Here is a 26,789-nt window from a genome sequence, read left to right as displayed (position 1 = left end):
ATCTGAGTTTGATTTTGGTCAGAATCCGAACAGCGAATCTGAGTTCGATCAAGTTATGAAATAAACAAGTTGTAAGCGAGCTGATGCATAGTCAGAATCCGAACAATGAATCTGAATTCGATTTTGGTCCGTCAAATGTAAAACATAAAAACAAAGCTAAAACTCTTATGGACCAAAATCTAATTCTGAACAGAAAATAAGCAAAATTGAAAAATACGATAATTGACTTTTATGAACCCTAAACGGGTCGGATTAAATTTAACAACCAAACTCCATCAATATGTAAAATTTATTGAGGTATTTGTTACTTAGATAAAAACAAATATTTTTCATGAAGACAACTTAACCAGAAAACGAATGGAGATGGAAGAACCGAGAAAAAAGTAGCCTTGGACTTTCAAAAGTCAACACTGGAAGAGTTTATTGAGAATTAATACCCAAATTCGATTGATGACGGAAAAATTGAGTTAGGGTAATTGATTTATAGAATTTAAGTATTGTAAGGCCCCCGTTCCAGGTAACCCTACTTTGGTATTGGATTTACTCATAAACATAGTTCTAAAATCAGAGTTAATTAAAACTTTTCGCGTAATACATAACACTTCATTCATTACATCACAAAGCATCAAATCTTGTCTTAACAAAAGTTAACTTGTCGTAAAACATATCATAATAATTCATAACATTCTTTTCCAAGATGCCAGTATTCCAGTCCCTGCCACTAGAGATGCACAAATCGGTTTTTTTTAAAAACCGGACCGGTTTTTTTTAATTCCCACACTAACTGGTTTTTGTAAAACCGGACCGGTTTTAAAACCGTTTTTTTGAATTAATAATACGGACCGGTTATAACCGGTTTTGAAACCGGTTAGAACCGGTTTTTAACCGGTTTTTTTTTTCTAGATTTAAAATACGAACGTTTGTTTTTTTTATATTTTGTAAATAATGAAAACCATTAAAAATACAAATATTAAAATTTCATTTAAAATTCAACATTAAAAATACAAACATTAAATGTTGTTTTTAACGAACTAATACAAACGATTACAAACTTAGGGATATTGTCTTCGTACAAACAAACAAATCATTAATACATGACTAATTTTCTTCGCTACCCGATCCCGAGCTATTTCTTAGGTACTCGTCATAGGCGGCTTCTTCATCGGTCATTGGTTGAGTATATCCTTCATTGACCTCGTCTTCATACAAGCCCGCTTCATACTCCAATTCCCCCTCGAGTGAACGTTGCTGTTGTGCCCTATCTAAAGAGTCCAAGTAATCCTTGTAGCAAATCGACATCTCTATAGCCGGTGGAGTGAGTCGAGTCCTCCTAATCGATATAACCCTGCCAGATACAGAAAAAGCATACTCCGAAGCTACCGTGGAAGCTTGGACCGTTAGTAAATCTTTGGCCATGGCGGCGAGGATCGGAAACTCATCCTCCTTACCTCTCCACCAAGCCAGCAAATCAAGATTTCTAAATTCATCCGGAGTCATGTGTTTCACAAAGTTGCTACCACTATACCTTCCAAGTTCACTGTTTGGGGTGTTTACTTTTTGACGTTTACCGGCGTCTTCCCAAATCATGTAGTACATCCCCATTTCAAGGTCGGTTTGGGATTGGGATTGGGCAGCAGCTCTCAACGAGTCATGAATTTGGGAAGACGACCCGTATCTTGTTAAGTAGACATCATACATATTTGAGAAGGTAGTGTTGAAAGTATTCCTTAAAGTTTGGCTAAAAAAGGGGTTTTTAGCGGTGTTTAACCCAAGCTCATCACAAATTTTTTCTATTAAAGATTCAACACCACCAACATTGGTGCAAGGGTTTAACGCAGCAGCACAAGTAAAAACAGCGGGTAGTTCTTCAAAATATTTTCTAAATTTTTCTTTCATTTTTACACCCATATCAAAATAAGGTGCACCCCTACAATCAAGCTCACTCAATTTTGTGCACATGACAGCAATTTTTGGTAAAGTAATGGGGCTTGTTGGATAGTAAACCCCGGATAAACTAGTCATGCAAGATTTAAAAATTTGAAGGACCTCCGTAACGGTCTCAATCGATAACCAGTTTGAAGGATGATATGCTACACATTTACCCCTACTTGCAATAATTTGATGAAACGCAATCAAAGATTCTTTTTGTCAGATGGCTTTTTCAAACATGTTACAAGTGGAATTCCATCTTGTAGGACAATCCCAATTTGGCCCCAACCATTGACAATTAGCATCGTTGCAAAATTTTTTGTATCTTGAAAATGTTTTATTGTTGCTAAAAACATCTCGTAACATTCTTTTAAAATTGTTTCTTTGCGTTTCAATCACTTTTAACTCATCTTGCACGGCCAAGTTGATAATATGTGCAACGCATCGACTATGAAAAAACGCTCCATCACAAATAGGTTTATACTTTAATTTTAAATACTCAACCGCGGCCGTATTGTTGGACGCGTTATCAAACGAAATTGAAAGGATTTTATCTTGAATTTTGAATTTTCGAATGATTTTATCCAAGATTAAAAAAATATTTCTACATGTGTGCGGGTAATCGAACAAATGAAAAGCAATGGTTCGTTTCATCATTTGCCACGACTCAGGGTCTACCCAATGAGCCGTGACACAAATGTATGAGTCGGGCGAACCATGAGGTACCGACCAAACATCCGTTGTTAAGTTTACACCGTTTTTTAAATTTTCAAAGTATGAAATTAGTTCGGATTTAGCGTTTTTCCATGCTTTGAGACAATCTCTTCTAAGGGTCGAACGACTTACGTGTTGGTAGCGTGGTTGAACAAACTGTTGCATCATCTCAGTGAATTCTGGGTTGTCGAAGTGGTTGAAAGAAAGTGTTTGTTTAATCACAAAGTTTGAAAATTGTTGACGTACCGCATCAATGTCGTACGTAAACACCGTTCCTTGATTCGTCATCTCCGGTTGCGAACTACTTCCCGCTTCGTTCTTCAAACCTTTGCAATAACGCTTTTGTATATGCGCTTTCAAAGTCGAATTGGCATCTTTGGCGTAGAACTTCGCACAATGCTTGCATTGAGCTCTTTGGACACCACTAGACATTTCTCATAAGTCGAAATGTTTCCAAATTTCTTGGTTTCGTTTCGTGGGGATGGCCCGAACGACCGTTTCTTGAGTGTTAGAGGCACCCATGTTGACGGATGAAGCAGCACTTTGGGAGGCCATGATAATCGAGTTTGAAATAAACGTTTAGAGTGTTTAGGGTGGTATAATCGAGTGTGAGATAACCATTACCCAACCTAAACTATATATAGATGTTTGGGGTGGTATAATGGTAAAAAAACAAAAAAAAAAACGGTCAAAAAATCAAAAAAACGGTAATATGACTGTTATAACGGTCAAAAACCGGTTTTTTTATTAACCGGTTAACCGGTTTTTTACTAACCGGTTTTTTTAGTAACCGGATTTTTCATTAACCGGTTCGGTTTTTTTTGAACCGGTTTTTTCCCACGAGTGCGTAACCGATATGCGAACTGGCGGTTTTTAAACCGGTCAAACCGGTTTTTAATTAACCGGTTTTTTTAAACCGGTTTTCAGTTTAAACCGGGTAACCGGTTCACCAACCTGTTTTTTTGCCCATCTCTACCTGCCACGTGCCATCCTTAAGCCATCTCCCTCAATCTATTTACCTGCGTGCATACTAACAGTTAACTACGCTGAGTGATTCTAGTTAATCATTCAACGTACACTACATTCGCGATCTTACCCATACGTGTCTGAAGACACGTATTCATACTTTACTTACTATCATTTCTTTCATACGTACCTACATACAGACATTCAATCGATCTCTTATACTTTCCTTCATAACTCCCTATGGTATACCATAGGCTATTCTATCTCTACCATCCCAGAAATTAGTAGGGTCTGGTCCCTTCTGTCTCAGATATTATTAGGGTCTGGTCCCTTTGTCTTGAAATACCATACCTGTCTCGTCACTCTATTATACATTCATTTTCATACATGCATACTATACATATCTTCTAGTCATGTATATACATATATATACATATTCATTCGTATAAACATATCATAATAGCATTCAATACTTAGTCACACATATATCATACACATATCATACCCTTACCAATTAAGGTAAGTGTATTAACAACTATCACATAGGAGTATGCACACAGCCCCGAAAACATAACAGATAAAGGGGCTAGAAACTCACGGGGGGTCCTGTTTCTCTCTGAGTTAAATGCAATACCTTTCCTTAGCTGTGTACGGCTAACTGTGTAACAATTATAAGAATTAATCAACTACTTCTAAGTCGTACTTCTAGATTAACGAAACCCTCAACTAACGGGGGTCCGGGGGCAGCGCCCCTGGTAGCGGGGTCTAGGGGCGGCAGCCCCTAGCAGGGTCCAAGGGGCAGAGCCCCTGTTTATTTCATTAACAGCCCTTAACAAAAATGCATCAGAAAATGGATTTCATGAAATTTCGCATGGCCATTTCGCTTGGAAATTCGCATGAGAATTTCGCTTCGCATGCTTATTTCACTTCGCATGCGATTTCGCTTCGCATGAGAATTTCGCTTCGCATGGCCATTTCGCTTCGCGTGGTTGTGCGATGCGAAACGTTGCGAAATAGGGGTTTCGCATGGCTATGCGATGCGAAATCCTTTATGCGAATGGAAATCTTCTTTTCTTCATTTTTACCATTTTAAGGCCATATTCCTCCGAGACTCTTCCTTAGGACCCAATTCTACTCTTTTTATGGGTTTTGGGTCGTACCAACTTTGTATACCCGTGTTTATGAGGTCCGAACATCACCTTTTTGTCATGCAACACACCCGTGAGGTTATAACTCACCAACTTTATGTTTTTCTTACATCTTACAACCCGGTCTACTAAGATATCAGTTTGCATGTCGGAACCGACCATAAAACTTAACCTTTTTAACCAAAACTCACATTTTTCTTCGGGTTGGGTCGGAACCGAACAGTACGTAGATCTGGACGTCTTCTTGTTGTTTGAGGCACTTGAACACCAAGGTCTTCCTTACTTTAGCCCGGACTTGGATTCGGGTTTGAAAGAAAATGTGTGTGTGTGTGTGTGTGTGATAGAAGGAAAGAAATGGTGAAAAGGGTGGAGGGGTTGGGTTTATATAGGGGGTTATGGGCCCCACAACCCACTCACAATTCCAAATCTAGATATTATCCAAACATTCCCCCACACAATCAACTTAACGGCACACACGTAACAATAAATTCTCTTTTATTTATAAATCTCAAAATATAGATGTTACAAGTATGGTTTATATAGGATCAGTTAGGCTTTGGCTCAAAAAATCGATTAATTGATGGATTAGGGCTTGAATTATGTTTTTGTCATAAATTGATTAAATAGCGAATTAAAGCCAAATCTTGGAGATTAAGTTAGGGTTTATCACTAGGAATATTGGTAATTATTATATCTTGAAAAACAATCTAGAAACTAATCGAATTGGACGAAATTTGGGGGTTAAAATCGGATTTAATCGAAATATCAAGTTTTTGCTGATCTGGTCGGTGCCGCGCGCCACGTGTGGAGATAAATGTTATGACTTTTCCATTTTGTCACTTTTAGCTCCTGAACTTCAAAAAATACTACTTTAAGCCAAAAATAAGTGATTTTAAGGGTTGTTTGGTAGCTTTAAATGATTTATTAATATAAAATAAATTTCACACCAACAAATACTAATAAATACAAAATTTATTGATAACGAAGAATCCAAAAACAAGCCCGAACTGGATAAAACAAAACATATACGGGTATGGAAATTGACGAATGTATGGACAAAAAGAAACGAAGTGGCTTAGACAAATCTTTTTTGTCGATAACCTCAGACCAATCAATCGAATATGGATTAATACGTAATCGATCGAACACTACTTGAAAACGGCTCTTCTGCTCAGAAACGAAATGTTCCAAATGTTCCTGGAAATGATTGCTCCCAGTGGACCATTTGTATCTATATGCATCAGGATCCCGATTCATGGATCTCTCGGTTCGAGAAAAAAAAATAAGAGGATCGAACCATCTCTTCTGACTCTTTTTCAAATTCGATAAATGTTGGTTGATCGTATATTTCATTAGATAACCTTATTTAAACTTAATTTTCATCACCAACAGCCATGTACTAAAATTGCAATACAAAATGTAATCTCACAATTTACATTAATTAAACAATGCTTAAACAAAACGTCATCATAAACTATACAAAATGACATTTCAATTTCATGATGCATTTTTTATGTTTTGTCTCTGAGCACTTGATCTTTAAATCCAGCAAGTCTTTTTACCCCGTGTTGCTGGGATGGTCGATTAACAACAATGATAAAACCTTATATAGTAAACCAACTCGAAGTCAACACAGTTTCGCAAAAGATAACAGAGTCATTACTTGAGATCTTTACTATGCTATGATTTCTTTACTGGATCATCTACAATAAAAAAACACAACAATAAGACACCTAATTTAGTAAATAAACATCACAAAAACACATGACTTTGGTCATTTCGTCTATCAATTATAATATTGTAAATTTGTTATGCACAAACAACTGATTATGTTATTGCAACATCAACAAACAAAAGCACGCATGTTTTTGAAAACCTCAATTACTAATTATCATATACCTTGGCAACCGAATCGGATGCTCGATGGTGTAATTTAAGAACCATACCTAGTATTGGTGTCGGAAGAACAGAGGCCTAATGCTCAATGGAGTCGGCGACGGTGACGAAACGCAATCACCACTGAGGTCCGAATTTAAACTCGACGACACAACCGATTTAGGATGAAGTATACACCATCGTTTGGTACCACCAAGGGTTCCGAATCATAACTCGAAAACGCGACAGCAGACGATAATCGAAACCCGGCAACACCATTGCCACCTGGCGCCACCAAGAATGAAGTAGAGAGACATAGTGTTCGCCTAACTATTGCCAGAGAAACAAAACAAATCAAGCGGCGAGGAGAGAAAGAACAACGTGTTGGAATAAAATGAGTAGTAAGATAGCACGTGTACGATGAAGAACTAACATTTTCATGAATAGTGCAAAATGTGAGAGAAGCAAATGTTAGTTTTTGATATATATATAATATATATATAAACGAAAACCCTAAAATCCTATGTGTCGTGATGTGGTCGTTCCTCCTTTTTATAGAAGCCACAAGATTTCTTGATTTTTAAATGAAGGCCTCTCATTGATTTAACCTAAATTCATGGGTATGGGTCTTACCAAAATCAGATAACTCTTAAACGGGCTATAACATCTCATTAAATTAAAAATTAATCTAACCAATTATATTGATATGAAAATCCTATAAAATATGGATATACTAAATTTAATATCCAATTTAAAAAGAAAAAGATATTATTCGTAATTAATAAACAATTTTATAGTAAAAAAACATGAGCGGTCATGGGTCAACAAATCCAGATAGCTTTTAAATGTGTTATAACATATCATTTATTTATGAAACCCTTTCATCATCAAACTCTAAGTATATTATTAACTTTTTTACAATAAAGAATATTAAAATCCAAAAATAAATATTAAAAAACGAAAAACGTAAAACAACCATTATCTCAAGCCATCATATTGCTTTATTTGTAAATGAAGGCTTCTCACGCATTTGACCCGAATTCACAGGTAAATGTCTCACCAAACCCAAATATCTCTTAAACGGGTTATAACATCTCATTATATTAAAAAATAATCTAATCAAATATTTGATATGAAAATCCTATATAATAGAATTATACTAAAAATTAATATTCTATTTTATTTAAAAAAAGATATTATTTATAATTAAGAAACAATTTTATAATAAAGAAAATAAACAGGTAATGGGTATCACCAAACTCAGATTGCTTTTAAACCTGATTATAACATATCATTCATTTGTGAAACCATTTTATCATCAAACGTCAAGTATATTAATTATTTACTTTCTTACAATAAATAAAATTAAAATCCAAATACACATATATAAATATTAAAAACGAATGTAAACAAAATTAAAATCCAATTATACATATATAAATATTAAAAACGAATAATGTAAAACAACCCCCGTAACACGGGGGATAAAATCTAGTATATATTTATATATATATAGGCTAAATATAAAATGAAAACCCACTTGAGTTGTGAAAACTCTAGAAACTCATTCTCAACAACATGTTTTTAATTAATGTTTAAATCTTGTGGTCCACAATTAAAGTGAATAAAAAATGTAAATATAAATATAACTTTTTCTCTCTCCTGAATACATATATAAAAGTTATAAAAAAATGTTAAAAAATAGCAAAACATTTTTTTTTATGTTTCGATGTTTTGTATTAAATGTTACAACATATATTACATGTAACAAAAAAAAACGATGTTATATAGGGTTTTCACGGGTTTTCACAACTCAAATGGGTTTTCATTTTAACCTTACCCTATATATACATATATATATATACACACACATATATAATATCCTCCATGATACTTATGTAAGGCATTACCGTAAGTATTACAACGTCACGAGTTAGATGTGTAAAATATAAGATTTAAGGCATTAAAATGTGACAAAATGGCTAAGAAAACATAGAGCTAGCGTAGGTTAAGTTGGGCGCTTGGGCAAGGCCTAAGCTATGCCCATGCGACTTTAGACCACCAATTTTGTGAATTCGAGTACCAATTCCTGTCCTGCACCATTTGTTGCCTTGTGATCTTATAGTACAATGATTATACAATTTCTTTGCTTGTTTATTTTAGTTAATATATCATACTAATACAACTTATATTAGATTTTTAGAGAATTAGGTATATACATAAAATACAAAAAAAAATGTATTCTTGAATGTTCTCTCAATATTTCAAAACATAACTAAATCAAAACAGGATGTTTTTATAAACGTTTCAATATAGTATGGTGTACCTCGTACACAGAGGATCATAATCTCCGTGACAAACGCTCTATATATTAATGCAATACCCCAAACGAAAAAATATACTTGATTGTTAGTCTCATTACCCTAAAATTAAGTTTATTTCTTTGTTAACGATTCTATAAAATTTCATCGTTTGTAATACTGTCAGGTTCTTTTTTCTTCTCAGAAACACTAAAGTTTTTTTCCTTTTTCTTACAAATACGATCAAAGTCCTTTGTTGCCCGCCGTCCAAATGAGGACTCCAAGAAACCCTACTTTATATCGACATAGAAAATCGAAACAGAAGACTCGAATTCATCTCTCATTTAGGTTATCAATCTCTTCTCCGTATACGTTATATCACATGCATACAAAAAATTTGTTGCAATTATGCTATATTAATTTGTCGTTTACATATGTAAAATACCGTAATCTAGATTTACATTTTGCCTTTCATTTATTGTTCGAAATGTATCAAAGCTATGAGTACTTTCCTATATTAACGTAGAGGTGCACAAACCGGTTTCAAACCCTAAATGGTCCAAGTTGAAACCAGTTTGGTTTGGTTAACAAAAGTCAAAACCGGTTTATGATCGATTTCGGTTTGATTTTAAACTGGTTTCTTGACCAGTTTATGATCAGTTTTTGGCAAGTTATTCACTCGTTTTGGCCAGTTTTGGGTTCGGTTAACCGGTTTCGGTAGAGATAATTAATTACAAACCGGTTCCGAATCTATGGTTTCAGTTGGATTTGAACCAACAGTTTCAGTCAGTTCCAAATCGGTTTCTACATAACCGGTTTTAAACCGGTTTGATTTTCAGATCAGTTCGTTTAACCAGTTTTTTCCCCCAATGGCTATTCTTTGGGAAATGTATTGTTTCTACATAAAGTTGATTTTTGAATTTCTATCTGAACCAGTTACAAAAACGATTCAAAAACCATTATATTTGTAATAATAATTTTTTAAGAAATACCAACTCATATACTTTTTAACTCTACTATTTGTAAATTAAATCATGAGAATGCAATTCAATCCTTGGCATTTGAAAAACAAAGCCTCCAAGTAGAGATGCCCAAAAAAACCGGTTAGTGAACCGGTTTTCCGGTTAAAACCGGAAACCGGTTTTTTTTAAAACCGGTCAAACCGGTTATAAAACCGACGGTTAGTGTACCGGTTACATCATCAAGCTAGAAAAACCGGTTAGAAAAAAAACCGAACCGGTTAGGGTAAAAAACCGGTTTTAAAACCGGTTTTTTTTAACGTTATATAACGGTAATATTACCGTTTTTTGACCGTTGGGATGCGTTTTTGACCGTTTTTTTGAGTTTTTTTTTTACCATTTTAACACCACAAACAGCTATATATAGTTTAGGTTGGGTAATGGTTATCTCACACTTCCAAAACTCACTAAAAAAACTCACTTCCAAAGATGCAAGCATTGTGCGAAGTTCTACGCCAAAGATGCCAATTCGATTTTGAAAGCGCATATACAAAAGCGCTATTGCAAAGGTTTGAAGAACGAAGCGGGAAGTAGTTCGCAACCGGAGAAGACGAATCAAGGAACGGTGTTTACGTACGACATTGATGTGGTACGTCAACAATTTTCAAACTTTGTGATTAAACAAACACTTCCTTTCAACCACTTCGACAACCCAGAATTCACTGAGATGATGCAACAGTTTGTTCAACCACGCTACCAACACGTAAGTCGTTCGACCCTTAGAAGAGATTGTCTCAAAGCATGGAAAAACGCTAAATCCGAACTAATTCATACTTTGAAAATTTAAAAAACGGTGTAAACTTAACAACGGATGTTTGGTCGGTACCTCATGGTTTGCCCGACTCATACATTTGTGTCACGGCTCATTGGGTAGACCCTGAGGCGTGGCAAATGATGAAACGAACCATTGCTTTTCATTTGTTCGATTACCCGCACACATGTAGAAATATTTTTTTAATCTTGGATAAAATCATTCGAAAATTCAAAATTCAAGATAAAATCCTTTCAATTTCGTTTGATAACGCGTCCAACAATACGGCCGCGGTTGAGCATTTAAAATTAAAGTATAAACCTATTTGTGATGGAGCGTTTTTTCATAGTCGATGCGTTGCACATATTATCAACTTGGCCGTGCAAGATGGGTTAAAAGTGATTGAAACGCAAAGAAACAACTTTAAAAGAATGTTACGAGATGTTTTTAGCAACAATAAAACATTTTCAAGATACAAAAAATTTTGCAACGATGCTAATTGTCAATGGTTGGGGCCAAATTGGGATTGTCCTACAAGATGGAATTCCACTTGTAACATGTTTGAAAAAGCCATCCAACAAAAAGAATCTTTGATTGCGTTTCATCAAATTATGGCAAGTAGGGGTAAATGTGTAGCATATCATCCTTCAAACTGGTTATTGATTGAGACCGTTACGGAGGTTCATCAAATTTTTAAATCTTGCATGACTAGTTTATCCGGGGTTTACTATCCAACAAGCCCCATTACTTTACCAAAAATTGCTGTCATGTGCACAAAATTGAGTGAGCTTGATTGTAGGGGTGCACCTTATTTTGATATGGGTGTAAAAATGAAAGAAAAATTTAGAAAATATTTTGAAGAACTACCCGCTGTTTTTACTTGTGCTGCTGCGTTAAACCCTTGCACCAATGTTGGTGGTGTTGAATCTTTAATAGAAAAAATTTGTGATGAGCTTGGGTTAAACACCGCTGAAAACCCCATTTTTAACCAAACTTTAAGGAATACTTTCAACACTACCTTCTCAAATATGTATGATGTCTACTTAACAAGATACGGGTCGTCGTCCCAAATTCATGACTCGTTGAGAGCTGCTGCCCAATCCCAATCCTAAACCGACCTTGAAATGGGGATGTACTACATGATTTGGGAAGACGCCGGTAAACGTCAAAAAGTAACACCCCAAACAGTGAACTTGGAAGGTATAGTGGTAGCAACTTTGTGAAACACATGACTCCGGATGAATTTAGAAATCTTGATTTGCTGGCTTGGTGGAGAGGTAAGGAGGATGAGTTTCCGATCCTCACTGCCATGGCCAAAGATTTACTAACGGTCCAAGCTTCCACGGTAGCTTCGGAGTCTGCTTTTTCTGTATCTGGCAGGGTTATATCGATTAGGAGGACTCGACTCACTCCACCGGCTATAAAGATGTCGATTTGCTACAAGGATTACTTGGACTCTTTGGAAATGGCACAACATCAACGCTCACTCGAGGGGGAAATGGAGTATGAAGCGGGCTTGTATGAAGACGAGGTCAATGAAGGATATACTCAACCAATGACCGATGAAGAAGCCGCCTACGACGAGTACCTACGAAGGAGCTCGGGATCGGGTGGCGAAGAAAATTAGTTATGTATTTATAATGATGTAATTGTTTGTACGAAGACAATGTCTCAAAGTTTGTAATGTTTGGTATTCGTTTGTTAAAAACAATGTTTAATATTTGTATTTTTAATGTTGAATTTTAAATGAAATTTTAATATTTGTATTTTTAATGGTCTTCATTATTTACAAACGTTCGTATTTTAAATCGCGAAAATTAAAAAAAAAAAAAAAAACCGATCATAAACAAAACCGGTTATAACCGGTTAGACCGGTCCGTTTTTTTCATAAAAAAACCGATTTTAAAAAAACCGGTTATTGAAATAAAGAAAAAAACCGGTCCGGGAATTAACCGGACCGGTTTTAAAAAAAAAACGGTTTGTGCACCTCTACCTCCAAGGCTCCAATACTTTGGTACCACTCAGCGTTGGCCTGGTACCAACAAATTCTTAGATGATTAATAATTTAAGATTCATATATTGTAAAAGTATATTTATCTGCTGCAACTCATTCTTATTGAAATATTGAACTTTTTTTATGAATAATAATTTTTGTTAAGATGACAAATGCAAAAGTGAAACCAATAATATTACAGATTATTACGAGTCAACTTGTACATAAAATTAATCAATGAAATATTTAGGTTGCAACAACTTTTAAGAAAAACATTCATTTTTGGTAAAATAATAAAAGTACAAATCATTATGTTTACTGTTTTTAAACAACAATTTGTTTACGTCTGAAAACTTAAATGATAAAATATAATGCATATCTTTAGCATCTTTTTGATAAGACAATAAAAGTAAAGATTTAATATCATCATGTAATAAAATAGGAAAAAAAATGTATTGGTGTGTAATGTTTTTTTTTCGTAATTGTAATAAAAGATTTTCCATTTATTTAGTTTATTACTATTTACTATTTCAGATTTTCATTTAATTACATATAGAGAAAAAAAAATGAGTTCTTTATATATTTAAGTAAAATTCAACAAAAAATAAGAAGCCCAAGTTAAAGAAAAGTTGATTTGATACGTGAATTCAATAGTCATATTATAATAGGTATTAGAGAATAGTATTAAACTATTAATATTACAAAAATAAAGTTAGAAATAAATTTATTTTTCTTAAAAGAAAGTATATAACTAATTTTGAGATTTGTTTCACATTTAAATGTTTTAACGAATAGGGTGAGTCAAATGCAGTGAAATGAGATGTAATTCCATACCGAGGAGATTGCTAAAAATTTATTTTTGTAGCAGGAAAAATCTAGAAAAATCTTAAATTTAAAGAGAGAAAAACATTAAAAAACATTTTCAAACATATTTCAATTTTACACCCCTTTATGTGCGTGTATATATAAGTCTCCTGTCTTCACATCACTTACACACTTCATTTGTTAGTTAAAAGAATTCTGAAGAAGCTATTTCGTTGATTAACTATCAAGTGATAATATATTGTCTTATATGTTCTTTTATTTTATTTATTTATTTATTTATTTTGTATTTGTAGCCATGCATTTTTTGTTTTTTGTTTTTTTTGTTACAGTTTTTGAGTTCGATTTTGATGAAAATGATTTTTTACGTTTAAAACTTTTTGTCATGGTATTAAAGTTGCATAAATTACCAACTATATTTAGACTATGTTTTTGTTGTTATGAAACACACAACATTATTATGTTGTAACGAGTGTCAATTTGTCACATTGAACTCAAAAAATCAAAATCCATCAGTTCATTTTTGGTTTTTCATTAGAATTCATATTTCGTTTCGTTGTCCATATCAAATTACGGAGTTTTGAGCATGATCGAACCTGCTTAACCTAATCCAAATTACTATAAATAATATATATTCTATTTTTTTAGATTTTCCCCCTTTTTTATATGATGAGTACCCGCCATTTTAGAAAATACTAACCCTCTCGAGTCTCAAGCTTGAGACATCGACTTAGGGTGTTCAGGAAATCTGAAACCCGAAAAAAAAACGAAATCCGAATAATCCGATCTAAATTCTTATTCGGGTAGGGATTTTAAAAAAATTCGGATAGTTCGGATTATTCGGATATCGGAACAAATAGCATGTGTTTTACTTATTTGAATTTTGACTTTATTCGTGTACTGTTTTAATTTCTAGAATTATGATGAATCATGGATTTAGTTAGATTTTTATTTGAATTTTGACTTTTGTTTGTGTACTTTTAGTTTAATTTTTTGGTTTTGTATTTTTATTTAATTAGACGTTTGTTTGAATGTTTGCTTTACGGTTTATTTCGGGTTATTCGGATTATTTCGGAGTATCAGAATATGATCCGAATCCATCCAAAATCAATTTGGACCGGCTTCGGATCGGATATGAACAACCCTAATTCGGATCGGATCGAATTTCGGATAGGGTCCTAAAAATTTCAAATCCGAACAATCCGAACCAAATAATCCGTATCCGATCCGACGAACACCCTTATATATCGTGCTGCATTTTATGTTTTTTTTTCTCTTGATACAGTTTGTTCTAGTTAACCCGAATTCAAATTTCGAATGTGCTTTTAAAATCGCTAAGCATTGATCCCTTCCTGTTGCTTGTTTAGTTGTTTTTATTTTAGGCTTTTTAGCACTTGTTATAAATCTTTCACCCCATGATAATTAGCAAATGAGGTTTTGTGACAATATAAATGAAATACATAATATGTATCAAAAGATTTGTCTTATTTTATTGATTTTGTAATTAAATGAAAAAAAAACATATCTTTTTCATTCCATTTATAAACAAAAAGTTATTTACCATAAAATTTTCAACACAATTCTTTCAAAGAATTTCCAAGATTGAATTATATTCAGTAAAAGTAAAAAAATTAAAAACCATATTCTTTTTGTGAAGCCTTTATTGATGTTATTTATGGATTTTAAATGTTAGCATTTTGTTTGCTGGATTACATTTAACACACATGATGATTTTGCAGACTAAAGCGCAAAATGGCAGGAAGATTTAATTCTTCACGGCAAAGAGTTGAAGGAAATGATAACCAACGGGCTAGGGAAGAAGTGCCCGCGACAACACCATATGGACACGATAATTTTGAAGTATCGTCTAGTGATGAACAAGAAGTCCATCGTGGCGGTGCTTCTTCGAGTTCAAGAAAGGTGCACTATTCTCGTCATACACCACATCAGATTGCAGAACTCGAAAAGTAATACTCACCTTTCCTTTCGGTTATTGGCCAAATTTTGAGTTCATGCATGCATATATGGTTTTTATTTTTTTTTTCTTTTTGTGGTAATAGATGCTTCCAGAATAACGATCACCCTAACGAGAAAGAACGAAGGGAAATTACAAGAAAACTCAACATCGAGCTGAAAAAGGTCAAATTTTGGTTCCAAAACAAAAGAACTCAGATGAAGGCAATCTTTAACAATGCAATAATTATCGTTGGTTTTTTGAAAAAAAAAATATTTATAAAGGTCGTAATAATTGCTCCGATTAAATACTTAAGTTTTCTATGATTAAATACTTAAGTTTTAAATATATATTAACACCCAGTATTGTAGCATGTAACTTGATTTTGCTATTATTTGGATGGTAGCTAAATAATTGGTACTAAAAATTATTAAATTCATTTGTGTAGGCTCAAACGGAGCGTCATGAAAATTCAAACCTAAGGCAACAAAACGAGCTACTGAGGCTTGAGGTTCTAGCACTAAAAGAAGTTGTAAAGAACCCTCTTTGTGTCAAATGTGGTGCACAAGCGACAATATCGGGTAGACCCATTCATGTTGTCACGATAGAAAATGTCCAATTGAGAGAGGAGCTTAGCAGAATGTCTAATCTCTACTATCAATTCTTCGGCAAGCACTCGCCACTCGCTAGTCAATTGCTAAGTAATATCTCATATCCTAATGAGGCAAGCAAGGAAGATCAAGAAGGTATGTAATACAAAAACAAATAATGTTTATGTATTCGCCTTTCTATAGACTTAATTTCTAGCCCTTTTACTAACAAATTCTAACTTGGAACTCGCAGGAGGAAGCTACAACCATGGTTCATTAAACCCAGTCGAGGCTCAATCACAAATGGGCATTGACATGCCCATTCAGACGAGTGGATATATTGAGCAAGCGTCAAATGCTATGGAAGAGCTATTCAAGAGTGGGCTAGTTAATGCACCATTATGGAATAGAAACGCTGAAGGTGGAGGAGAAACCCTTAATTTCGAAGAATATGCAAAGTCTTTTCCTCCTTGCCTTGGTAGAAAACCACTTGGATTTGTATCCGATGCTACAAGGGCTAACAGTGTGGTACCAATAAGTAGTTCAACACTCGTAGAAGCATTACTAGATGCGGTAACTTATCAATTTTTTTTTTAGAAAACCGAAAGTTAGATTAACTTATACTAATTCATGATGTTGTGTATTATAGGATCAATGGAGAGAGATGTTTTCGAGCATGATCGGAAGTTGTACTATAATGGAAGTGATTTCTAATGGTACAGGAGGTTCAAGAAATGGTGCTCTCCAACTTGTAAGCCTTATTGGACTTATTTTTCTATTTATCTCCTCTATTTATTTAATATTTTGAGATAAAAAAAATGCTAAACTATCAAAACTTTATGTAGAACGCCGAAATTCAACTCATCTCGCCTGAAGTGCCAGCTAGAGTCTTTGAGTTTATTCGATTCGCCAAACAGCAAGCTGAGGGGCTATGGGTTGTGGTTGATGTATCTGTAGATTATGAACTGGAAGCACACTTAACAAGAAGGTGTCCTTCCGGATGCATCCTACGTGATATGCCAAATGGTTTCACAATGGTATGGTATATCTATATTTTTTGTATTGCATAATGGCTAATTACGATATAACTTAGTAACTTTTAATTAATGTGTAGGTTACATGGATCGAACATGTTGTATACAATGAACTACCAGTCTCCCATGAGTATCGTCAGCTAATCAGATCTGGTATCGGCTTTGGTGCACAAAGATGGATTGGTGCACTTTTGCGACACTGCGAGGGCTTAAGTGCCACCACTTCACCCACCCTTCATCCCAACTTATATCAAAATATGAAAATACGCTTAAAAGGCCTAGCACGACGCATGACGAGTAATTTTTGTGCTGGCGTTTGTTTGACTGGTGGTCAACAATGGGAACCGGTTGTGATTGCATTAGGAAGACCAAGGATCATGGCACGCAAGTGCATACATGGTCTTGGCGAACCATTTGGAATAGTCACGAGCGCATCATTTTCAGTCTGGATACCAACAAATCATCAACACTTGTTTAGTTTGTGGCAAACAAAAGACTTGAGGTGCTTGTGGGATGCGGTATGCCATACCATCGCTACCGATAACATGATCCATTTCCCGTTGAGCCAAGATGAAAGTAGTCCTAACTGCATCTCAATTTTGAACTCAAATGTAAGTTTACATAGTTACTATTTATGCATATGTATGGTCTTAATAATATTAATAATAAAATGATTGTTTTCTAACTTTATTTTATTTTTTTGCTTGTAGGCATCCGCGGAAGACAATCAAATTATGGTGTTGCAAGAGACTTCAAGTGATATGACAGGATCATTTATTGTTTATGCAGCTTTGGATTCCCAGACGGTATCCGCTGTGATGAGTGGCGAAGACACTTCTTCGGCGGCCCTCTTGCCATCAGGAATAAGTATTGTCCCAGGCTATGGTAAAGGTGATGTATATGCACCGGGTGATGAACGTGGATCCATGGTGACTATTGGGTACCGAATATTGCACCCAAATTTAACTACCTCGGACCTCACGATGGAAATCATCAACTCGATCAATGGTATAGTGTCACGAACAGCTCTAGGTATTAGAGAGATTGTTAGATCTAGTTCACAATGAAAATAGGCAAGTGGCTCAACCATGTATAGTATAGGGTGCTTATATATTATAAAACATCTTGGTTTTTGTGAAAGAGAAAAGCATATTGTTATTATTACATATGTAGTACAGCTTGTATGCTAACTTATAATTTTGATTAAGCCAATTTTCAAAACTTACCGTGTAGAACTTTTATATAACAAATAAGCCAACTGATCCCAACTCAATTGATGATCTTTGAGGTCTCATGGGAAAAAAAAGAAGAAGCAGCGGTGGCAAAAAGAGTGGGTTGGGATCTATGAGGTCTCATGGGAAAAAAATATAAAGAAGAAGTAGCGGTGGCAAAAAGAGTGGGTCGGGTAACGGGTAAACTAGATCGTGAACATGCCGACTAGATCACGTTATTAAAAACCCGAGCCGACTAGTAAGACATGTGGGATGACTAGATCATATCAAATGAAGATTGGAAAAAGCGTAATCAACAAATAGGGTAGACTAGATCGTGAACATGCCGACTAGAGAAACGCCGACTAGACGTGAAACCCCGACTAGATCGTGAAAACGCAGAATAGATCGTGAAAATGCTGACTAGATCGTGAAGTTTTCAAAAATGTCTACAACTATTGAACGGATTTATAGCTACATTTATGTTTTAATATTAAATTCACAAAAAAGTTAACAAACAAAGTTATATGATTAATATCATTGAATTTATTGTTACAAATATACCAATTACATGATCAGATTTTTAAAACAAAATACATGATATTTAAATAAGTTGGCGTGAGTGATTGGAACCGGCGACTAGATGTGTCGCTTTCTCTATATCATTGACTTTGGCGAAATACACATCATAATGCCGGGTGTTCAAGGTTCCGGTTAGGTTGCCTCTCTAAATATCTAGCATGACCCCCCGACGAAACCTTACTGGCGAAATATGACGAATGGAGCCAAGGCGCTGGTAGCTGGAGTAGTGTGATATGGAGCACACCCCTACTTCCACACTTATTGCTCACGTCCTAATTCTGGAGCCACCTATTTTAGCAATGGAGACGGACCATAATGATATATGTTGTTTTGGGTCTGGATGGGTTTTGTATCTTTTTTTAACAAATCTCGAAGACATTTTGTAAGGATATTGGGCAAATGTTTGGGTAAAATTTGGTGGTTCATATTATCATTCCCGATTCTTGCCCATTTATAGTATAAAATGTTAGTATTTTTTATTTTTTAATAGCGTGATCTAGTCTGCATTCGTTCATGATCTAGTCTACATGTTCACGATCTAGTTGGCCCTATTTTTGATAACATTTTTTCCAATCTTCATTCGATATGATCTAGTCGTCCCACATGTCTTACTAGTCGGCCTGGGTTTTTAACAACGTGATCTAATCTGTTGTGATCTAGTCGGCCTTTTCACGATCTAGTTGGCCAGACATAAACATGAATGCAGTCGTCGGTTACCTAAGATTTCAATTTGGATACAACATATCGTCTCTTGCAAATTGCAATACAAAGAAAAATTCATGTGAATTATTATAAAAGATCATTTTGCCTTTTTACCAATGAAGTTTCATAAAGAGGTGGTAAAATGGGTTGGTCAAATGGGTTCAATAGTGGAAAATTCTCAAAATAAGCATTTATGAAAATATATTTCAAGTTTTAGGCACCATTACAAGAAATTCCAGAAATAAGTATTGTAAACTAGTTGTGGCGAGCAGTTTGTGAACCAATTAGAACTTGTCACGTGTCCTTAAACTAACCGTAACGAGCACGCTCACTAATCATTTACTCGTCACTACTAAATAAGTTTCATGCCTCGTAATCAACGCCCACGAGTAATTCATAAGTCATTTAGTCGCGACGAGTAGATTATAAGGTTAAACTAGTCGCGACGAGTTAACTACTAATAAACTACACGTGTAAGTAATGCAAACCGGGTAAACTAGTCGTCACGACTAAAGGACTTATGAATTACCCGTGGGCGTTGAGTACGAGGCATGAAACTTATTTAGTCGTGACGAGTAAATAATTAGTGAACGTGCTCGTTAAGTCGTTATTGTTAGTTTAAGGACACACGGCAAGTTTTAATTGGTTTTACAAACTACTCGTCACGACTAGTTTATAATATATATTTCTGGAATTTTTTACAAATGGTACCAAAAACTTGAAATTTGTTTTATAAATACTTAGTTTGGGAATTTTCCCCTTCAATAGCCATGCAAAATAGTCAGGTCAACATTTTTTTTTCCAAAAATTTAATACATAAACGGAGTGTCAAACATAGTGTTTTGAAACTAATCTGGACCGGCCGGTCTGCCCGGTCTGACCGAGACCTGATACAAACACCAGCCCGGTTCATGACATTTGTCCATTTTCTAAAAACCCGGCCGGTTTTGCCGGTTTGACGGCCAGACCGGACCGGCGAACCGCCGGGTGAACCGATAAAATGCTTTTTATCTTTAAAAAAGATCAATACGATAGTATCCATCTAAAACACAATAAAATCTAACATTCTAACCCTAAGACCATGAGACGTTTTGCCACTTAGTGGAGAGCATGACAGGCGGTGCTGGGGCAAGATTTTTGTGGAAATTTCACCCAGCTTTGATTTGTGCACTGTGTTGCTTTGTGCTCCAAATAATTGAAGAGGCGGAAGCAGAGTAGAATAAAAACGCAGTTTAGAAGATTGCTTGCATTTAAAAGTACACTTCTGGGGCTACTTTTGACATGCTAGAAACAAATCATACCCTAAATCAGCCCGCTCATGAGTTAACGGGACAAATTACCAACTCTAAAACCCGTTAGACCATTTATCTTCTCAAAGAGTAACATAATACTGTCTCACGCATCATGCTTAACAAAATAACATGTTTTTCTTTTGATTTTTATGTACTTTTATATATTGCTATACTTATTACTAATTTAATTTGATTTGGTGACGGAATGACAACGGTGGATAACGGATTAACGGTTGTTGTAATGAATAAGGGTGGAGACAATATCAGATTCGCATTTATAATTCGAAAGCTTAATGTATCTAGTTTGTTAGATTTCAATATCAAATTTATCCAATTAATTAAAAATTGACACTTAATTTATAGCCAAAGTGGGTAGGGAGGCTACCTCTCACCTTTCAACCATATATCCATCAATACTCCGACGCTGGGAAGACCCGGGCGTTGAGCCGGTGAGTGTATGTAAATTCGATCGGTTTTCGTCACGTTTGTTATGAGCATCGGAGCTAAAACAAAAAAACATTGGCATTCGGTTGGTTTGTTTTTGTTACTTGCATTACGGGACCGGAATTAAAAAAAATGTGATGGGTTTGCGTAAATTTGGTTGGTTTCGTCACGTTCATTGCGATACCAGAAATAAAACAAAAACCAAATTGGCACTTGGTCGTTTTTCGTTACGGTACCAGAGCAAAAAAAACGGATAGTATAACAATTAAGGTGCCCCAATGGGATGGTTCGTCGGTAAATTTGGGAATAAGGAATTGAATAAAATAACAATACAATTGATAAATACGGTGCCACCAAATAGCCCAGTGGACACTTAGCTACACCAAACTTCTTAATTGTAATACATAATAATTGTTCTCACCATATATATTCTACATACATTTTTTTTATTTTTATTTTTTGAAGTTAAATGGCACCATTGTCCTATTGGTCTTTTGGTTAAATGACATAAAGATGATAGTTTAAGAATTAAGATTCTTATGTTTTCAAGTTTAAAACCTGACTCAAATATCTTCTTTACAGTGGTGGTTTCCTCCTGAAAGGTATTTTTCAGTGAGTCAGACTTGAAATATCAAATCAATATAGACGATTTGTATCACGTCTTAGAAAGAATCACTCGGATATTTGTGGCTTTTCAAAACATTATTAAAAAAAAGGACACCTTGTTGGAAAAGTCAATAATGTCTCTCAACTTAACTTTCAAAAACTCAAACCTACAGCCTACTGGTAATAAAAACATAATTAAATTATAATGATATTTTCCGTGAAGACATCTAATAGACAAAATAATTATAAATATAATTATAATAGATAGTAATCCATCATTTTCCATTTTCTTTTAGTTATGTATATATTTTCTACTTCAATTTATAAATTAATCTTTTCATCTATGCATACTTTCAAGTTTCAACACAAAATCAACTTTTTGGTATGAAACTGTAAGAACAATACAAAATAATAAATATTTGTACTTGTCGGTTTACATGTATTATATAAAACATTAAAACGGTATGTAACACAAGTCACACGACCATGTCTCTTTCTCTCTTTCACTACGCCAAATCAACATTATGTAAATATATTTAATTATCGTGGTTCTTGTCTTTAAACAAGTTGATTACATATTTTTATTAGTTAAGATGAATATTATATTGTTTTGTTCAACTCAAATCACATTCTGTATACCCAACATCTTAAACTTACACTTTCATATTGAAAAAGGTTTCGTGCTTATTTTAAAATTCTTAAAGTGGATTATATGATGTGGCGTGCTATTCAATAAATGCAACATGACCCTTTAGTAAATTTAATTACGATGTTGATGTATTAATTGGAGCATGTGATTTGTAACGAGTTTTTTTTGTGATTTTTTATTTGTTAGCTTTTAGTTAGTATTTGTTTTCAATATATTTCACCGTTAAGAAATATAAACCATAAATATATGGTTACACGCTTGTTCTCTCAAAATATAAGATCGTTGTAATATTATAGTCTTGTCGCTACTTCTAGGGCCACGTGAAGGACTTCTGATTGGAATACCTTTGGTCCCCATTATATAAGTTATTAGGCTGTAGCAACATATTAAACGTGACATCTTTCATTGGTCCTACAACTCCAAAGAAATTTAACTGATAGCGAAGCAAAATTTAAACCCTAAATGATATTTGGATCTATCATATACACATTATTATCTAGAAATATAAGATAAAATCATGGATTATTTTATGAATAAATATAAATAATAACCAGCATTGCATGAAAGTAGAGAGGCGATATTTCTTTAATTATAATTTATAAAGCATTGATTTTATCTAGCAATAAAAATTGAAGGTTAATAAAATTGGGGTGGAGGGGTAGATACATGAAGTAATATGAGTAATAATTAACATCACCAATTTTCCACCAAACTCTTGTTTCAAACTATAGCTTTTAAATTGACATTTTGACCTTTCAAACTCAAATCATTTATGACCAAAAGATAAAGTGTATGTACAAAGCTTCACCTCCCCACCCCCACCCCCACCCCCACCCCCACCATCTCCACCTCTACCCATTTGGCTGGCTTGCCAATGCCAACCCCATTAATTGTGCTCGCATTCATTTTCATATTATTTTGATTATTGGCTTTAACATCTAGAAACCAATATAAATTGTTAATTCTATGATAAAAAGTAAAAAAGTAACTTATATCTATATCATATTTTGTATGTTTATACAAAATAAATTACAAAGATATACATAGGGCTATTCAACCAGAGCCGGCTCCGAGAAGGTGAAAATTATTTTGGGCATCAAGTAAAATGATTATTTAGTTGGGTTTAAACAATTTAATTTTTAAATGGGCATACTTGGTTATAATTTGTGTTGCGTAAAAAACTTTTTTATTAAAATAGGCTTAAACATATCTCAAATAAGACTAGAACCCACAAAACTTTTTGTTAAGAGTCATACCACTTTGCCACTAAGGCAAGCTAGTTTATTATGTAATTCAGTTTAAACATTAAATACACATATTGCTTTTCATTAAAACACATATAAATCTTTTTAAAAAAATATTTCGGGCCTCACTGGGTGTAAGGCCAAGGGCCGGTCGATCACCCAGTCCCCCCAAGGGCTGACCCTGTATTCAACTCTCCAATAAATCAAATTTGGATGTTAGAATGACTTAAGAAACATAACAAATTATACCATGTATGACAAAGTATTTTAAGCGTCATTTATAACATAGAATTCCATTTCAATAAAGATTTATCCAAAAACCGACATTCACCCTCTTCTTATCTAGTAACGTCATCTTATTTCTTAATTCAACAATCTCAAGCTTTACGTAAAAAATGAAAAAAATATAAAATGCACGATATTATCCAACTATTTCACACCAACCGAAATTTAATTTATGTAATACCATTCTTTTAGTCAATACTATCATCACTTTACAAAATGATAATCTTATTGTAAGTATAATACAAACTTATTAATTATGATAATCAAATTATACCCCAAAAAAAAAAGAAAAAACATATAATCTTTTGTTTCACTTCCCGCCAAACCAAAATGGCAAAATTAAAAAAAACTTACATAATAGTCCCCAAAGATTCTATTGTTTACAGTTACCTCCTTTTATTTTTACTTCCAAGTAATAAGCAAAAGTAGAACAAGATCCTGAAGAAGAAACCCCAAGCCAATGTGATCCATAAACACTCCCATTTGCTTAGATCATTAACCCCTTGCTGCTGCAATAAGTCGGACCCGGTGGTCAGGCACGTCGACCCGGTGATGCTAAACCCTAACGTTTCACCCATGTTTTTTAACAGCTTAAGTTTCAAGGACTCGTCGAATACGCCGAGTGGGCTCCCATCGAAAATTTGAGTCCCCCGAACGAAGCATTTGCGAGGATCTTGAAACTCGTTGTGTAAAACCGCTTCGTACAGGTATTTAACTAGCGAAATGTAGTGAAACCAAATCCAGTAGTCAGGGATTCGATCGCGGTTGATGAAAAAGCCGCTAAATAATAAAAAGTACGCGAGGATCGCGACTACAATGACGTATCCGATCATGACATGTGGTACAACAGCGGATAAGAAGGTCACAAATGAGCTCCCAGCCCAAAATGAGGTGAGGATTATGAGGAAATAGAACATAAACCCCGAAGCCCCACCGTCGAGCCCCACGGCCCAAAATGTGATTATTGCGAATGTGATCGATAGGATAATAAGCGAAGGGATTGTGACGAGCGAATGGGATAAGACGTATGAGGAACGGCGGTACGCGTTGTACGCCGTTTCTCTCATGAAAATAAAACGCTCTTGAATGAATATCGGTAACGCATCCGCGCATGTGTAGAATGTCGTTGACATCGCGAATGCGAAAAACCCTAATCGCTCCTTAACGCCTCTTGGCGAATTGTCGAGTTTCCAGAACACGGTGGCTAAGATGAAGCCAGTGACCATAACCGCGCCTAACCGGGTAGCGAATATCTCTGGCATTCGCCACGAGTTTTTGAATGACCGTTTTGATAATACTAGCATTTCCTTCCACATTGGGTTAGCAAAATGCGGGACCAATGTGGTAGAACTCACGTGGTCAGTGGCAGCTCCCGAGACTAATTTGCCTCGGGAGATGATAGCACTGATAGCTTCTTTTAAGGATAAACCATGAGTGGGCATTTCATTGCCCGTGTGTCGTGAGCGTCTTAACGTCTGCCATGACTTGTTGAACTCGACTAAGCTTCTGGTCCCACCTGGAGAACCTTCGAGTTCTCTTATCAAATCGAGTGCGAACTCGGTACGATTCTCCTTGTCGGGTATCGGATGACCGAAATCCGCGAAGAAGGATAGGAGATTCGACGGTGAGCCGCTGTAAACCGTCTGTTCACGCGACAAAAACAATAATCGGTCTAGCAACCCGAGTAACCGAAAACTCGGCTGGTGCACGGACATGATTACGATACTCCCCGATTGCGCAATCCGTTGCAAAACCTTCACGACCATATACGCGCTAGTCGAATCAAGTCCGGAAGTCGGCTCGTCTAAGAAAAGAATAATTGGATCGTGAATAATATCCGTTCCAATAGAAACGCGACGACGTTCTCCCCCAGAGACGCCTCGGTGACCTTCGTCACCAATGACTGTGTTCGCCGCGTTTCTGAGCCCTAACTGATCAATCAGGGCTCGAACTCTTTGCTTCTTTTTAGACTTTGGCATAGTATGAGGGAGCCGAAACTCGGCTGCGAACATCAGCGTTTCTTCGACCGTTAACATCGGAAACAACAGATCGTCTTGCATTACGTAAGCTGATATCACCTTCAACAACTTTGATTCCAACTGCTCACTATTCAAAGTAATATTCCCTTTCAAGCTTCCTTTCGCAATTCGGTTCGCTAACGCATCGATCAGAGTCGATTTCCCCGAGCCACTCGCGCCCAGGACCGCGAGTATCTCACCGTCTCTAGCTGTCCCAGAAATATCATTCAACAACACTTTGTTTCCACAAAACAAATTCTCTCCTCTAACATGCTCTCCTGCTGTTGCTACAGGAACAGCTGCAGAGCCTGAGCCTAGTTTACTATCACCTGACAGTACAGCGGGAAGGCCAAACTTTCCACGTGTCTTCACGCTGTACGTCAGGTTAGTAAAGGACAAGACAAACGGCAACGCCTGCGGGACGAAGTCATTCCCGCAGTCGTTGCCGTTGTTCATCTTGTTCATTTCAAGTATACGATGCGCGGTGTTGTCACCGCTATACTCCAGAAGCTCTGCGAGAGTTGGAGAGGCGGGCGATAGTTCCGCAAACTCCGGCAGGTCTGCCACCCCTATACGAGCTGACATTTTTCAGTTAACCGGAATTAAACTAGTTAATAACGAGAGTGTTATTATTGTGTAGGTGGTGGGATATGATATTATG

At 35.4% G+C, this 26,789-nt stretch overlaps 1 protein-coding gene and 1 pseudogene across 1 annotated transcript; one reads left to right on the top strand and one right to left on the bottom strand.

Annotated features, from left to right (window-relative positions):
- Nucleotides 1–15,269: 15,269 nt before the first annotated feature.
- Nucleotides 15,270–18,162, top strand: LOC143554144 (homeobox-leucine zipper protein ANTHOCYANINLESS 2-like). The gene is made up of 8 exons (XM_077043993.1): nt 15,270–15,484; nt 15,578–15,656; nt 15,920–16,217; nt 16,315–16,634; nt 16,711–16,812; nt 16,907–17,098; nt 17,176–17,706; nt 17,806–18,162. The coding sequence occupies exons 1-8, from the start codon at nt 15,270–15,272 to the stop codon at nt 18,160–18,162; spliced, it is 2,094 nt and encodes a 697-aa protein (XP_076900108.1).
- Nucleotides 18,163–24,450: 6,288 nt separating this feature from the next.
- On the bottom strand, nt 24,451–26,729 carry LOC143554127 (ABC transporter G family member 6 pseudogene; annotated as a pseudogene).
- Nucleotides 26,730–26,789: the final 60 nt, after the last annotated feature.

Source organism: Bidens hawaiensis, unplaced genomic scaffold, assembly GCF_021521415.1.
Source record: "Bidens hawaiensis isolate Kalapana, Puna unplaced genomic scaffold, B.hawaiensis_p1.1 tig00017563_1, whole genome shotgun sequence".
NCBI classification, from domain to species: domain Eukaryota; kingdom Viridiplantae; phylum Streptophyta; class Magnoliopsida; order Asterales; family Asteraceae; genus Bidens; species Bidens hawaiensis.
This window is presented reverse-complemented; position numbering and strand designations above follow the sequence as displayed.